This window comes from Sarcophilus harrisii, chromosome 3 (assembly GCF_902635505.1).
Source record: "Sarcophilus harrisii chromosome 3, mSarHar1.11, whole genome shotgun sequence".
In the NCBI taxonomy this organism is placed as follows: domain Eukaryota; kingdom Metazoa; phylum Chordata; class Mammalia; order Dasyuromorphia; family Dasyuridae; genus Sarcophilus; species Sarcophilus harrisii.
Genome location: NC_045428.1, coordinates 440,577,473 through 440,593,362, shown reverse-complemented (window position 1 = coordinate 440,593,362; position 15,890 = coordinate 440,577,473). Strand labels below are relative to the sequence as shown.

General features: G+C 38.9%; 1 protein-coding gene across 1 annotated transcript; it reads right to left on the bottom strand.

The window, feature by feature from the left end:
* Nucleotides 1-987: 987 nt before the first annotated feature.
* On the bottom strand, nucleotides 988-6,832 carry AMER2 (APC membrane recruitment protein 2). The gene is made up of 2 exons (XM_012545186.3): nucleotides 5,730-6,832; nucleotides 988-5,558 (listed from the first exon to the last, which is right to left on the bottom strand). Exons 1-2 carry the CDS (start codon nucleotides 6,790-6,792, stop codon nucleotides 4,678-4,680), a joined length of 1,944 nt encoding a protein of 647 aa, XP_012400640.2. The 5' UTR covers nucleotides 6,793-6,832; the 3' UTR covers nucleotides 988-4,677.
* Nucleotides 6,833-15,890: the final 9,058 nt, after the last annotated feature.

The window sequence follows — 15,890 nt, the reverse complement described above, 5'->3', positions numbered from 1 at the left end:
GCTTGAAACAAAAAGGAAGAGAGTCTATCCTTTAAAAGAGTTAGGAGCTTCAAAGTTGGTTCCTGCCAGAATGAAACTGTTGGATTACCTAATGTTTTAGAGAAAGAGTACTACAGAATTAAAGAGACATATCTCCAAAACAATTGATGGGTGAAATTAATTCAGTCAAGCATCTATCTGGCCAATTTATTGGGAAAAATATCAATTAAGTAATATGTGTAAGGTGCTTCACAAACTTTAAAGCACTATATAAATGCTATTTATCATTATTATCATCAATAATATATAATTGTTATTATTAGTTCCATAAAAATTGCTAAAATAAATCTTTAAAAAAATTTGTATTTTACATATCTACATTGTTGTGTGAAGAACTCTGTCTTGATATTAATATTGCCTTACCTTTTTCCTTCTTGAATGTTTGAACTTTAGACTGTATTTTTAGGAAGATCAGATGCAAATTGAATCACACTTCCCCACCTCCCATCTACCACAGTAATAGAAGTTTAATCTGTTTTTCCATCCAAGGTGAACATTGACTGGCTAGCTTCCCATTTGAGCATAGATCTAAGCTAAGTGTGAAATAATGAAAAGTTGTACAGAGTTCAGACAAAGAGATCCTGGGGACCTGAAAAGATGTAGTTACCTTGGTGACTATTGAGGCAGTAGATACCATACATGTTGCTCATTTGGGTGCAAGTCATTGAAGATTCCCTCCAAGACTAATGACTGGAAATTTTGATTCAGTAAGTCACCAGCTTCACAGGAATTAAGCAGGTTATTATTCCAAAGGGCAGATTACTTATAGAAAATATGCCTTTAATGCTCTTTTCCTATATCATTGAAATCATTATGGAACATTCCTCTTGTGGTCATGAAAATAGCCTTGGGAAAAAATTTCTCCAAATTGTCAAATGATGCATAAAAGCAACAGCTACAGCCTGAGTAGAGAGTTACTTCATATAATAAAGATACTTGTCATAGAGATGCGTAATAACAGGTTGTATTTATGAAGAGAAAACAAAGCAGGTCAGACAACTCATTGGACTGATGACCACTAAATTGCTTAGCTGTTCAACTAGAGTGACAGAATCAACCAATTCTTGGGGTTCTCTAATAACATCCACCATCAATACTTATCACATAGTAGGAATTTTTAAATAAATAATTGCTGATTGACTAAACAACCAACATTTATATAATGCTTTAAAATCTGCAAAGAGCTTTATCTTACTCAATCCTGACCAAAAAAAAGGAAACAAATATTTTTATTCCCATTTTACAGTTGAATAAACTAAAATTCCAAGAGATTAAGGACAAGGTCATGGTCACATATCTTGTATGTGTGAGAGGTAATAATATATCTGACCCTAAATCTTCCTGATTCTTAAGTCTGGTTTTCTGATGCTCAAGTCCAGCATTCTCTCTAGTAAGCAATGCTGCATATTCACTCTGTTAGATCTACCAAGCTCTTTGCTGAAAATGTCAGGAATGTTGAAATTATATAATTCTAGTGTATATTGGCTTTCAGCTCTGCTGTTCTTTTATAACCATTATTTAAAATGTAGTCATTGTAAGGCAATTAAATCATACTCAAAGGATTTACAAGAAAATGGAAAAGCTTTAGAAAAAAATAATCTCACAGACTAATAAATGAAATCATAGGCTCGTATTGGCTATCAGCCTCACAGAAATGTCCCTGTCTGTGTCTATAAAAGAGTTAACCATGTTTTTCTTACCACCCCAATGCCCTCTTAGTAAATAGTCACAGAGGCATTACATACCCCAAGACTTGACTCCTTTCTTCAATTGATAGACATAGAATTCTTTGGGGGCATAATAAGTGAGAAACATGAAAGAAAATGATAGAGAGAAAGGGAAAGAAAGAAATAAAAATATCTTTAATATTGAATAGCTAGTTAGTCATTCAGTAAAGTGTCCCTTGTTTATAACAAAGAGAACATGATATACAAATCCATTGAAGTGAATGAAGAAGTGGATCATAAATTCTTCTCAGTTGAAAATGTATTTCCCCTGGGGTTTAAATGATGTACCTTTACCTTTATAACTCTATGATCTGGTCCCTACAACCCTGGAATGTGCCATAATTCTCCAGTGTTCTCTCTCTCCCTCAATTTCCAGTTCTCTGTACAAATAGACAGACATATTTTTTCTGTGTATTCATGCAAAGGAGAATATCACTTGTATAGGGAGGAAAATGAGATTGAAAGAAAGATTCTTTGTCTTTTGGTTAGGATTGAAATTATGTTCTCTGCACTCATTTGAGAGAGTGAATTACATTTTTAGCCTTTAAAATCTAGAAGCCAGTATTGAGTCAAATGCAACCTACCTCCTTCCTGAACCAAAAACAATTGTCAGAATCTTTCAAAGAGGGAACCAATTAGCTTTTCTTTGTCAATTTATGCATGGCTAAGTAAATGAGCATATGAATAGGTTGTGTGTGTGTGTGTGTGTGTGTGTGTGTGTGTGTGTACTTGTGCATCTATAAGCAGGAGGAAGATATTTTGCTTCTGTGTGTGGTTATGGATACAGTATATTTAAGGCTGTGACTTTGAGTAACAGGGTCACACATATAGACAGCAGAAGGAAATTAAATATTAAAACATTACTTCAAAATAACATTAAGGATATACATTCCAGAAAGCAAAAATGTCAGGGGTCTGACTCTAAGAAGCCAAGGAATCACTTCTTCCTTATCCTTAAATCAGGTTAGCAGGTTTTAAAAAAAAAAAGAAGAAGAAGAAGAAGCAACCTGCTTTGAGTTTTTGACACAGATTTGCATTTCCTCTCTCTTGGGATATTTTGCATCAGGTCCTTAATATTATCAGAACTGTTATCCTATATTTAATTTTCCTTCTTGTTCTATTTAGAAAGCAGAAAAATACAGTAAAAAAAAAGTTTGCAAGTAGCAGTTAATCACATATGAAAGCACTCAGGTAAATGTGTGGTTATGTAGAAGTGTTTACATCATTTAAGTATTTATAGGTTCATTTAACTCTGTCTAATACTGATGCACTGAAACATCTCCCTGTAGACACTCTGGTCTATTGATTAAATAAGGGTAATCTGTTTCAAAATGCATATTATTTAATCATTAGACCTTAATGGCATTGTAGGAGCTGTTTCAATCTATCATCCAAATTTATAAGTAGGCATAGGATAAATCCTTATGAAATAAATTTCCTCTTTGAAAAATTAGACAATACACATTTATAGGGAAGCCACTTTAAAAAAAATCTTGGCATAAAAATATTCATTATACACAAACTTGACAATTTCATATTTTGAGTCACCTGGATCAGTCATTAAAACTAAAAACAAAAGCCAAATGTCATAAACAGCCAGATACATCTTTTTTCTTTTCATTGTTTTCTTTAGATGCTCCCCATCTTCATTTCCTCTGACTGAAAATTGACTTTGGAGCCAAAGACATTTCAAGCCAAATTAGCAAACCCCTGAAAACTGGGATTTTGTGAGAGAATTCTGACAGATTGTTACCAAAGGCAAAGACAAGCCAACCTCCCACCAACAGCCACAGACTAAAGGAAAAGAATCCATTTAAACAAACAGATTTGCTCGAGTTCACAGCCTTACATCAAAGATAGAATTGGGTTTAAGACAATTATCTTGCCTAGCTACAAAAACTGATTGCTTCAATTTTGGGTTTTACTGACAGATTTTATAAAATGTCAAACTGCAAAATAAGCATTTATCTACACATAAAGAATGCTGTATTTTATAAATGCAAAAAGTACTGTCTATTGGCATTTAGTGAAATATTTCCCTGATCCTGGTTTCTACAATGGATAAGTATTGAAGCAAACGTCTGCACCATTGAACTAGATGTGTCTGTTATTCCTCATTTCAATTGATCTAAACCAACAAATATATATATATATATATATATATAATACATATATATGTATCTGTGTATATATATACATATACACACACTCACATATATACATACATATATATAAATACATACATATATATACAGACACACATATATACTTCTGTTAATAGAAAGTCATCTCTTTTCATAGCTAGCAACCAAAAACCAAGTTACGTCTGTGGCCAATCACTGGTTCTCTTTGTTCATTGGATAAATACCTGGCTCATTCGACTTTGTGATTTTCCCCCATACAGTAGTAATGCAGAGAATAATTTCTCCTACCCATGGGGAAAAAGAGAAAAAAGTATACTGGAGAGAGGCCCTCTTTTTCACTTTGAGCTGTACCCTGGCCATTCTGGACAACTCTTGGCACAACTTAGCATCATGGCTAGATGTTTGCTAAAAGTTTGTTAAGGTCCTGTTCTGCAAAAGCAAGAAAACATAATCTCCATCCCAGTGTTTAGTGCTTCCCAAAACGTGGTAGAAAGTTAAAAAAAAAAAAAAGAAAGAAAGAAAGAAAGAAAAAAGTGCTTGAGAAGAATCTTCAGTGAAAAAGTTTGCTTGAGAAGGGAACCTAATGGGTAGCACCCCCCTCTCACATAGGCTGTATCCCTTTTCCCAAAAAACATAAATAATTCCAGTCCGGGCTATGTAGAAGAGGCTGTCCTAGAAGACTTTCCTTAAATGAAGCAAAACTTTCCTTAGTGGTTTCCAGTGAAATTGCCATTCCTGTGATGTGGTCTCTCTTGACCTTCAAGGCCTTACAACTTTTTCGCACCTTCATGGCAGGCTGCGGCTCTGATTGTGGTCCCAGCTAAACCCCTGTTGCTGACCCTCCGGACCAGCACTTTGGAAACAGGGATTTTTGTTCTGGGGATCTCACTCCTGGTCGGGTGATGGTGCACCACAGGATGGCTGGCAGGAAGGGACGCTAGATGTTTGATGCTGATGGGAATCTTGGAGTCCTTGATCAAACTGCTGGGTGTTTTCAGGGGGCAGGTTATGGTTACTGGAGACACTGGCTTGGAGCGAGACAAGGAGGTCACGTTTTCATCAGAGGGTAGACCTACTGGATTTTCCTCCGGATCTGTGTAGAGATCATAGAGAGCATCCCCACTGTAGCTGTCCCTGGGGATCCCTGCCTTCTGGGTACTGCTGGTGCTGTCTTCTTCTGGGCCAGGAGTGGTAGAATCCCAGTAGCCTTCATCACTGTTGGGGATACCTTCCTGCTGCTCTTTTTCTCGGTGCTTTGGATCCTCCTTCTGATGTAGCTCAATGGGAATTCTGCCAATCCTACTTCTTTTAACCAAGGAGCCATCCCTAGCTCCTTCCTTAACCCTGCCATCTTTGGAGGATTCAGGGGCTACCTTGGCTTCCTTGGCTGCTGCTCCTGCTGCTGCCTTGGCTGTGACACCTTGGGGCTCTTGTGCTTCTTGCTCCTCTGTCTGGGATAACATGTCCCAAAATTCCTGGAGGTAGGTGTCGTCCACTTCATCTGGGCTCGCCATCTCCTCCCCTCCTCCTTGGTAGGCCACCATGTTGGGGTTCTTTTTGGAGGGAGCTGGCTTGCCTGTCCCAGAGGCATTCTTGTCGCAGCTGGCACCTGCCTCATCCTCCTGGTCCGCAATAATATCTCCACAGCCTGTAAGAGAGTCAAAGCTTTTCAGTGAAGTGACGTCAGCAAACATCAAACAAATACGATCAATCGATGGCTCTGAGGGTGGATCAATAGAGGAAGGGTCAGGGGCAACAGTGTCAGGGCCACTGTTACACCCAGGTTCAACAAGGGGGATAGTCTTTATTGGAACGTCACCTGTTCTAGCCGCATCCTGGGCTGCCTGGCTGTCCCCAGTCCCGGGCTCCCGCGATTCTCTGGGTCTCTCCTCCTGCCGATACCCAGCGGCATCCTCTCCCCGTGTGTTTTTGTTGTTATGTAACACCGGACTGAGTGACTCCCCAGAATTCCTCACTTCGGGCTTGTCCACTGAAGCATTCACCTCTTCTCCCCCCCGGAACTCACAGGATGGCTCTTTTCTAATTTCCTTGGTGAGGTTCTCTGGTTCACACAAAGGTTTGGGAATTTCCTCCTTGATACACTCCAAGCTGGCTGTTAGCGAGCCAGGCAGAATGAGGCTGGACTGGATTTCAGAGGGTTCCTCCTTTTCCTCTTCCTTTCCATGTTTATCTTTCTTATGCCAGCGCATACTGCTAAAGATCCCTTTCAGCCCTTTCTTTTGTTTGCTGCCAGCCTTGTTTTGATCTGCATGCTCTCCTTTGCCATTCTCCGATCTCCCATTCTTTCTTAACAGCGAGAAAAAACTGTGTGACTTGGCCACGGAGCTGTTAGCTAGAGAACTCACAGTGGTCACCGCAGCTCTGGGGTGGGTATCCGCGTTCAGCTGGTCCCCGCTACCGCCGCCGGCACTGCCCCCGCCGCTGCTCGCTTCCTCCTTCTTGCTGCTTTCCAGCATCAACACCTCGGCTAATCCATCATGAGTCTTGCTTCTCACCATCCCCGTTTTACTCGAGCTTTTCCCATCCCCTTTGTTTTTTACCCCAAATATACTGGGCATAGTGCCACCCGATTTCCTCTTCTTAAATAATTTGAAAGCAGTTTTATTAATCTTCCCAGAGGGCTGCTCTGCTGCAGGAGTTTCGGCGGCACAGTCACAATGCAAGTCCATGTCTGCTGTGTGTGTCCCCGATTCTGCCTCCTCCTTCCTCCTGCAGACCCCCACAGATGCCTGATTGCTGATTCTCTCCCTGACAGCCTCTATGCTCCTGCTGCTGCTGCTGCTGCTACTGCTCATCTCCATGGTAACCAAGAGGGATAAGCAGCTTTCGTCAGTCATGGGCTGGAGCCAGGCCACTGTCATCCATATTCTAAATCAACCTGAGCCACTGTTGCTGCTGCTGCAAAAGCCACAAAAATAAAAGACCTCCTCCCTTCTCCAGAAAGGCTTATATAATAACCTAACCCACTTTAGTCTTGGCTTGGAGGGTTGTAGTGCCGATTCTTCCTTTTATCTCCTGTAGGCAACTAAGACTAAAGCTGATTATAGGAATGGACACCCATTGTATTCCTTCAACTCTTTCCATAAAATCCCAGTCTCCTTATACATCCCTCCTCTAGACTTGGTATTTCCCTGAACCCAGTGTGAGGCTACCAGCAATCCTTCTCCCCCCCCAAAAAAAAAGGGAAGGAAAAGTTCAGCTCATCATAAAACCCATAACTGTGTTATTATCTGGCCTTGACTTCATATGGACTCACTCCTTTCCCAAAGTCATTCACATCTGTCTACATCCCTGAGAGAGCAAGTTCAAAGAGCATGGACTATGCCTAGGTCTGCATTGTGTTCAATAATGGGTATTTCCAAGGCAGTGCATTATATGCTTATTTTGATGTTTAGAACTATTCCTGTCCAAGCACTAGCAATCCACCAAATGCAAATTATAGACGTCGCTGTAATAAAATTAGGGTTATTGTATAGGGAGGAGGCTGCCTGGTCAATTGTGATTTGAAGTTCCTATCCCAATTCCAATAACTTAAAAGTGAACTTACAAATCTACCACCTGACTGCCTTCAGTTGACATCTTTTGTGGTGGATAAAATAGAAAGGCTAAAAATTAAATTGAAGGGCACACAAGCATGTGAATTACAGTGTCTCCTCTACAGGTGGTCCTTTTAATTCACTGACCTTGACTCTCCCCTTTGCAATCTTCAAGTTATTGGCAACCTTCTTTTTCCTATTATCACCACTCCAATCAGCATAGCTGCCGTGACTCTGGTTGTTATTGTTGCTACTCCCATCCTTTTCCCTGCCCATGCTCCCAGGATGAAGAGTAGCTTCTCAAGTGAAAGAGAACCCTAAGAGAACATTTCATTCAGTGTTCCAAGGTGTTAGCACATTCAGAAAGGCAAAGCAATGGATCTATGTAGCATGAAAGCAGCAACTATTGTATCCCAAGCTAGTGAGTGACAGAGCCAAGATTTAAAGGCAGATTTACTCCTTCCAAATCCAGCATTTCTTACCCAAACAACTTTCTTGTAAAGAGGGAGAACAAGAGAGTCAAATGAGAAGTCTATGTAGCAAATCTCTACAGCTCTGAGGAATCTAATTATCTGGGTGGCTCTCTGTGAGTACAGACCTATTTTGTGCTCCACTGTGTTGTATGTACTACTAGGGAAAATCACATATAGTGACTTTTCTGTGCTTGGCTGTATTCAGGTACAGTATACATTAAAGATATTGTTTGAGTAGGATGATGTTGCAACAAGGTCAGCAATAACCATATCTTTGAGAGCATCTTTTGAGCCCTTCCCTAATACTCAGGTACTCCTATATTGAGGCTAAAAGAGCCTCCTAACCCTCAGCTGAGTCAGAGATATTCCTCCATTCTTCAGGGCTTCCATGGCGAGTGAGATATTAGTTCTGACATACTGAGCCAGGTTGAGGGTCCCAGGGGCAGCCTGGTTAGTATTCTATTGAGTTTTGTATCCATGTACTCCACTGACATCCAATTTATAACCACAGACACGTGACTTAATTGTAAGCAATCCATAAGGATAATGATGATAAGTATGATTACAAATAATTATGTGAAATTTTTGGGGGGGACAAAGGTTTTGGGAACGTTGTCTTTCCTATACTCCTTCCTTTCACCTGGCATATTATATTCCACCTATTTTTTTATTATTAGTTCCTAGGAGGGCTCATCTTCTTAAAACTGTATTTTCGTTGATCTTAATAAGTGCCAATCATTGCCATTTCTATTTTAATGAATTGTGGTTATTTTGTACCTGTGCCCTGAGGTAGTGGTGATGCTTGTTTTTAATGATGCATATTGCTCAAGAAAACTAAGAAATCAGAAAACATAGGGTTGAGAAAGGAATTAAGTCTCAGGATTCTTATTACAGTCTCTCTCAAGCCACTTCAGAACATGAGGTTTAAAGCATCTATCTTCCCAGAACTAGGATTTCATCAATGTAACTCTCAATGTGGAAATTCCCTTCCCTGATAAAGATCAACCACTCATTTGTAAAGTATAAGGCTTAGTTGCTAGGGGCACTGAGAGATTAAGTCTTACACAAATAAATGTCAAAGGCAAAACCTGAACCCAAGTCCTCTTGATTCAAAGAAGGTCTTGTAATGCAAAGTCTTAAAACAGAAGCTGAAATAGGTGGGATTTTTTAATAGTCTGATTCAGTCAGTTAAAATCAAGAACTAATTACATAGTAACTCAATTTAGTGGAGTTATCTTAGTCTCTCTCTCTCTCTCTCTCTCTCTCTCTTCTGTGTGTCTCTGTGTGTCTCTTTCTGTCTCTGTCTCTGTCTCTCTCTGTGTCTCTGTCTGTCTCTCTCTCTGTCTCTCTCTCTCTCTCTTCTGTGTGTCTCTTTCTGTCTCTGTCTCTGTCTCTCTGTCTCTGTCTCTCTGTCTCTGTCTCTCTCTGTCTCTCTGTCTCTCTCTCTCTCTCTCTCTCTCCTATAGTGTGTGCTTGTTATGTAAACACATCAGTATAGAGCAAACGTGTCAGCTGGGGCATTGAGTACCTGGGCCCAGAATAGCCAATACTGAGTTTTTTCTTTTAATGATACTTCCTATCAACCCCTAGGTACCTCCCCTTCTCCCACACACACATACTTAGGATGATGGTTCATTCTGACAACTCTGTTTGGGGGTGTCCTGAGTGAATGAATAAGTCAAAAACAATTGTGCAGGTTGAAAGCTGCCCTAGTTTCTGTCTCACACTCCATATGTTGCAAGAGTTTTCTGCAGCACTGAATTTTTTTTGAAGTTTTTTAACATACTTAAGGATTTCCCTATCTAGTGTCTGTTAATTGTAATTTCCTAACTTTCAATTAATAGATTCCTCTATTCAGAAAATTCATTAAGGGTCAACTGAAGAAATCTAAAAATATGCATTTTCTATATGATAATTATTAGTAACCAACATTCTGATGAACATTTAAGTTTGCAAAATACTGCTCTAGGTGGAACAATAACTATGATCCATGTTTTAGGAATCAGGAGCACCTGAGTTCAAATCTGGTCTAAGATACTCCTTGAGCTGGGCAATTCATTTAAAATGTCTGATCTTTAGAAGCTTAAAGAAAATGTGACTTATTGATAGTCACATAACTAGTATTGTGTTGGAATAGTATTTAAACCCAGGTATCTTGACTCCAAATCCAGCTCCCACTCAATTGTCAAAGGGATCCACAGATCTAACTCCTCTATTCAGTGAACTCTTAAGGGTTTCCTATTACATAGGATCAAATATATAATCCTCTGTCTGTCTTTTAGACCCCTTCATAACCTAATATCGTCCTATTTTCCCAATCTTTTTTACATGATTCTCCCTACCCTCTATGCCACGTACTCTATAATTCAGTATCACTTGCCCCCTTGCTGTTCCTCACACAAGACATTCTATCTCCTGACAGGGCAGTTCCATGCCTGGAACTCTTGCCTGCCCATCTCCATCTCCTGACCTCCTTCACTTCCTTAGTTTTCAACTAAAGTCCTTCCTTCTGCACAAAGCTCTCCCCAGTCTTCCTCAACCTTATTACCTTCCCTCTGAGGTTATCTCTAATTTATATTGTATAAAGTCTGGACATAGGTATTTGCATGTTGTCTCACCAATTAGACTGTGACCTCCTTGAGGGGAGGGAGTTTTTGCCTTTCTTTCCATCCCCACACTTAGCACAAGGCCTGGCACATAGTAATAAATGCTTGTTATAAGGATCTATGATGAAAAATGCTACTTCCAGAGAGAGAACTGATAAATTCTAATTGCACATTGAAACATATTTTTTTATTTTATTTTTCTTGTTTGTGTATGTTTTCTGTTCCAACACAGTTAATATAGAAATATTTTTTGCATGACTTCATATTAATAATATATATTTCTTGCCTTCTCAAGGAGTAGGATAAATGTGGAAGGGAGAGAGAGAATTTGGAGCTCAGAATTTTAAAAAGTGAATGTTTAAAAATGTTTAATTAATTGGGAAATATTTAATAAAGCAAATAAAATCTTTAAAAAAAATACTGAGTTTACTTGACTTTCTCCATTGGGTCACCATTAAAATATATAGTGAAGAAAGGGTTTTATAAGGGTGTGCTAGGCTACAGACAGACTCTGTTACTAAGAAGAAGCTTCCCTGTGGTGGGTCAAAGTCAGCTTCACTTACAGCTAAACTTTTGGAAGGTAGAAATAGAATTAATACTTTTTAGAAGCTAGAATATTTGTTGGAACAAATGCCTAAGCACTCCAGGAAATGATGGACACTATAACCTAGCAGTATCTATGCCTGAATGAGTCACTGACTTTTCAGGGAACAAAACAGTTACCTTTAATCACTGAAGGTTCAACTTACAGGATACCTTGTAAATTGAGCACAGAACCAAGTCACACACCGTGAATCCAGGCCTTCTCTAACCTTCTGCCTGAGGCTATATTTATATGAATATAAAACCAGTTGACTGAAAGAGGAAAAATCAGCCAATCCACCAGAATGTTTTTATTTACTGGAAATCAACATTTACTTGTGGTGTAGTAGAAAGAACCCCAGATTTAGAGTCAGAATTCTGGGACTCAGTGTTCTTATCAATAGAATGAAAAAGCTAGACCATATCATTCCTAAGGTCTCTATCAGCTCTAGGTCCTTTGAATTTCAAGTAAAACGGCTTCTTGTTGTTATCATTGTTGAGTTATGTCTCATTCTTCATGAACCTATTTGGGGTTTTCTTGGTAAAGATACTGGTATGGTTAACCATTTCTTTCTCCAGCTCATTTTACAGATGGGGAAACTGAGATAAACAAGATAAGTGATTTGCTAGGGTCACACAACTGTTAAGTAAAATCAAATTTGATCTCAGGTCTTTCTATCTTTAGGTCAAGCACTCTATCCATTTCACCATCTGAGCTCCCCACTAACCACTAAATCAGTGGTATAAAATTCAAATAGAAATGGGGTCACTAAATAGCAAATAAGGATACCTGGGGCAGCATATTCATTTAGAAGACCACAAATTGAGATTAACTGTATTTCATCAAACTTTATTTATTTTGCTAAATATCTCCCAATTATATTTTAATCAAGTTCAGGATATTGAAGGTCTATGTTTGCCACCTCTACTCTAAGTAAAATATCATCACTTCGGTTGGCAGTCAATTAGCATTAACCTACTATTCATTTAGCACTATGCTGAGTGCCAGGGATACAAAAAAAGGTAACAGACAGTCCCTGCTCTCAAGAAGCTTACCATAACCTTCAAGCAAGTGACATCTTGTTTGACCCAGAAGTCACAGGCAGAGATAGTAGGGAATATTCATGATCAAAAGACATCAGGATCTTCATTAAGCACCTAACTTCTATTCCAGTCAGGTCAGGTGGCCCCAAGCAACAGATGGGGTTCTACCACTAGGTCTTAAAGGCTGCCCAGGTACCTTTCCAATCTGATTGCCAAGCCCAGGTTTTTCACCCTTATCTCGCTGGTTTGTCAGGCCCTTTGACTCATCTAGAACGCCCTTTGTTTGGCTATAAATGGAAAGTTTGTTCTGAATTAATAGTGTCAAACTTAAATAGAATGGGGGCTAAAAGAATATTAATCACAATGGCCACTAAATTATACATAAGGATCCCTGCAGTCTGCATATTCATTTAGAAAATCACATATATACATATAAATTTCTTTTTTATTTGGTACATCAACACATTACAATCAGATGGGCTCTTAATCTGATTTGGGTCTTACTCAGGATTGTGGGCCACATGCATTTCACAGGTTTCATGTTTGACATCTCTGTTCTAAATGATGTCTAAGGCCTTTTGTAGGTTAAAATCCTAAGCAACCTTTTGGAATACAACCTTGCCCATAAGTTAGGAGAAAGCCTATGATGATCATGAGTCAGCTCATTGCTACCAGCAAAGAATATGGAGTCTACAAAGAAACCCACTTTTTATCTCCCCATCAGAATGGGGAGAAAGGATTACATACATTTTTACTATTGCTCTGGTCCAGGGCTGCTCTGTAAGGGTCCTGCCCTTGAGAACAATTTCAGCTGTGCAGCTCTGAAAGGGGGTTTGTCTAGGGTCAGGAGAAAAGTTCAATGACTTCTAAAGATGTCCAGCCTCATCTCTATGATTGTATAATAATGCTACCGCTTTGGAGGAACTTAGCTTTTGAAAGGCAGACTAATAAAGGGAAAAGTATAGTCCCAAGTACTGTGCTTGTTCACTCACCATCCCCCCAGCTTTTATTTTCTTTTTTTCCTTTATCATTTCATTTGGAAGTGGGATGGAGAAAAATGAGTGAGAAGGGAGAAAGGGGAGGAAAAACCTTCAAAAAAGTGCTGTTCAATAATGATAAAAAAAACTTTTAGAAATGTAAACATCAAGAGGGTTTTGCCAGAAAAACATGCTGAGTTGTCTTTTCTGGCATAAGGAATCTGTTGTCATTCAGAAACTTCTCTCTCTATGCAGCCAGCTTTCCTGAAAGGGAGACTGACTGAAAAGAGAAAAGAAATGAATGCAGGAGAGACAAAGGGACAAATGTGAAAAACCTTACCCCTTTTGCCAGAGAATCTTCTAAATAAGTCACTCTGATCTATGTCTTTGTCTAAAACTTCCAAGTTTGTTAAGTGGACTCACGACTGGTATTAACTATGAGGGGCAAAACATAAAGCAAGTCATCAGACACAAAAATCTCTGGTTAGAAAGGACAATTTCATTTCATCCCATGCTGCATCACAGATGCTGAAAATCCCACTCAACCTCCATATTTCCACATTAAGGAACTTAATCCAGTTTACCTCAATTCCTATAACTGTGGCATTAAGACAAAAGAAGAATTAAGAAACAGAAGGAACTTTGACACAAATGATCTATTCACCAGACCAAGCTACCAGGGTTTAGTATTTTCTTCTTCATAATTGTTTTTAGATAATTTTAAAGATTGGAATTGATTTTCCTCTTTATGTCCCAAAGGAAAACCTCCCAATACAGAAAGTAGACCTTCCCTGAACATTTATTCCTTATTCTCATTTTCTTTGATTCACTTGAGTGATACCTGGTAGAAATACCTTGGCCATACCTAGAACCCTTTAATCATCTTGTGTTCTGACTCTTGATGCAGATGTGCATCTGTTTTATGTGAGGAGGAAGAGGGAATCAATCAAGAGAATTCCCTCTTCAACCTAGAAGTTTGCTTCTGATATAATTAATTTACAGGATTATTGATGTTGTCATATCCAACTCTCCATGAACCCATTTAGGATTTTCTTGACATAGATACCAGTATCATGATTTGCCATTTCTTTCTCCAGCTCATTTTACAGATGAGGAAACTGAAGCAAACAGGGTTAAATGACTTCCTTAGGGTCTAAGCTGCTAAAAATCTGAGGTCAGATTTAAACTCAGATTTTCCTGACCCCAAACTCAGTGCTTTATCCAATGTGAGCTCTGACTGCCTCCTTAAAAGACTAAAGTTTTTTTTATTAAATCGCCTTATAAAAATTGGACCAGCCCACTGGCACTATCTTGAGAATCAATCTACAATATCTTTTTAGAAGATAAGACAACTTAATAGATCTCAATGACTGGGATTGTTCCCAAGATGAATTGATAAGTTTGTAATTGCCTCCATGGAACCTCTTAGAACATAAACATCACGGATGGAGACTGTTTCCAACACAAACTGATTGTCTCAGACTCTTGGAAAGATAGTTTCTTGCTTGGAGAAGTCACCCCTTTTTAGTGGCCTGTGAAAAGAGCTGTTTAGAAAAATACCTTTTTTTCTATTAGGACAGGGTGCCATCTTCCTCTAGAAATAACTAATATCTGCCTTTTGGCAAAGTATGTGAAATAATATATATGTTTACCCAGATCCTAGAGAAGTGTTCTTGAATAGCCTTTCACAATCACCTTAAGAGAAAGCCCAAGTTCAATAATCCTGAAAGCTAACCTTGCAGCTAGGGAAGAGAGATGTCTTACTTCTAACATCAACAGTTACTTGAACCTAAATCTTCTAGAAGTTGCAGTTTGATTTAAGTTGAAGATATACTAGCTGTGTGGTTCTGGGCAAGTCAGTTAATCTTTGTTTATTTTAATCCCCAGGAGAAAGAAATAGCAGACCATTTTAGTATCTTTGCCAAGAAAATCCTATGGACTGTATGGTTCATTGGCTCATAAAGAGTTGGACATGACTGAACAAGAACACTACCGTTACCACAATATTCCCTGCCTATTTTCAAGCAAATGTGTGAAGATTTGGTGAGCTTTCTTCCAGTCATGAATGACAGAGGAGCTAGTGTTATTATTATGAAAAGTTTTCTAAGTGGCCTTAGATCTGGAAGCACTAATGAGTGAGTCAGAAATGAGTTTGTTTACAAACCAATCAATGCTCCCTCTTCCTTTTTGTAATCTTCTAGTGAAGAACTCTTGTGTCTAGGGGAAGAAGGTAAAGAAGCTAGGTCAATGGCCTCAGCAGTCTTATCTCTCTGCCCCGTCACCATGTGTCCTTAATTAAATGGCAGTTCTGTTTCTTTTGTCTCATGTTTATTCTTTCTTAATTACAGGTGAATTGTTATCTTGAGACAGAGTATGACCTGTGAGCTTTGAAATGTCAGAAGAACCATTAGAAGCCCAGAAACTAAAAATACTAATTGAATTTGTCCATAGATGCCACAGCAGCCAAGTCTCCTGAAAAACTATTCCTGAGAAACAACTGCTTGATCTAGCCCAGCTATAGTGAATCAGCTTAGCAGCCAAAAACACTCAATCATGAAAGCAAGATAGCCATTTGTCTTCCTGTCTTTGCCACACTTTAAAGTCAATAAACCAAGTGAGGACGCCAAGAAGTCAGAAAAAGGATTGTTGAGACCCAAAGATATCCATCTTGGTTCCTTGTGTTCCCTACATGTGTTTCTCAGTATCTTGGGCTTCACATTTGAGCCAAATCTCCCCGGAAA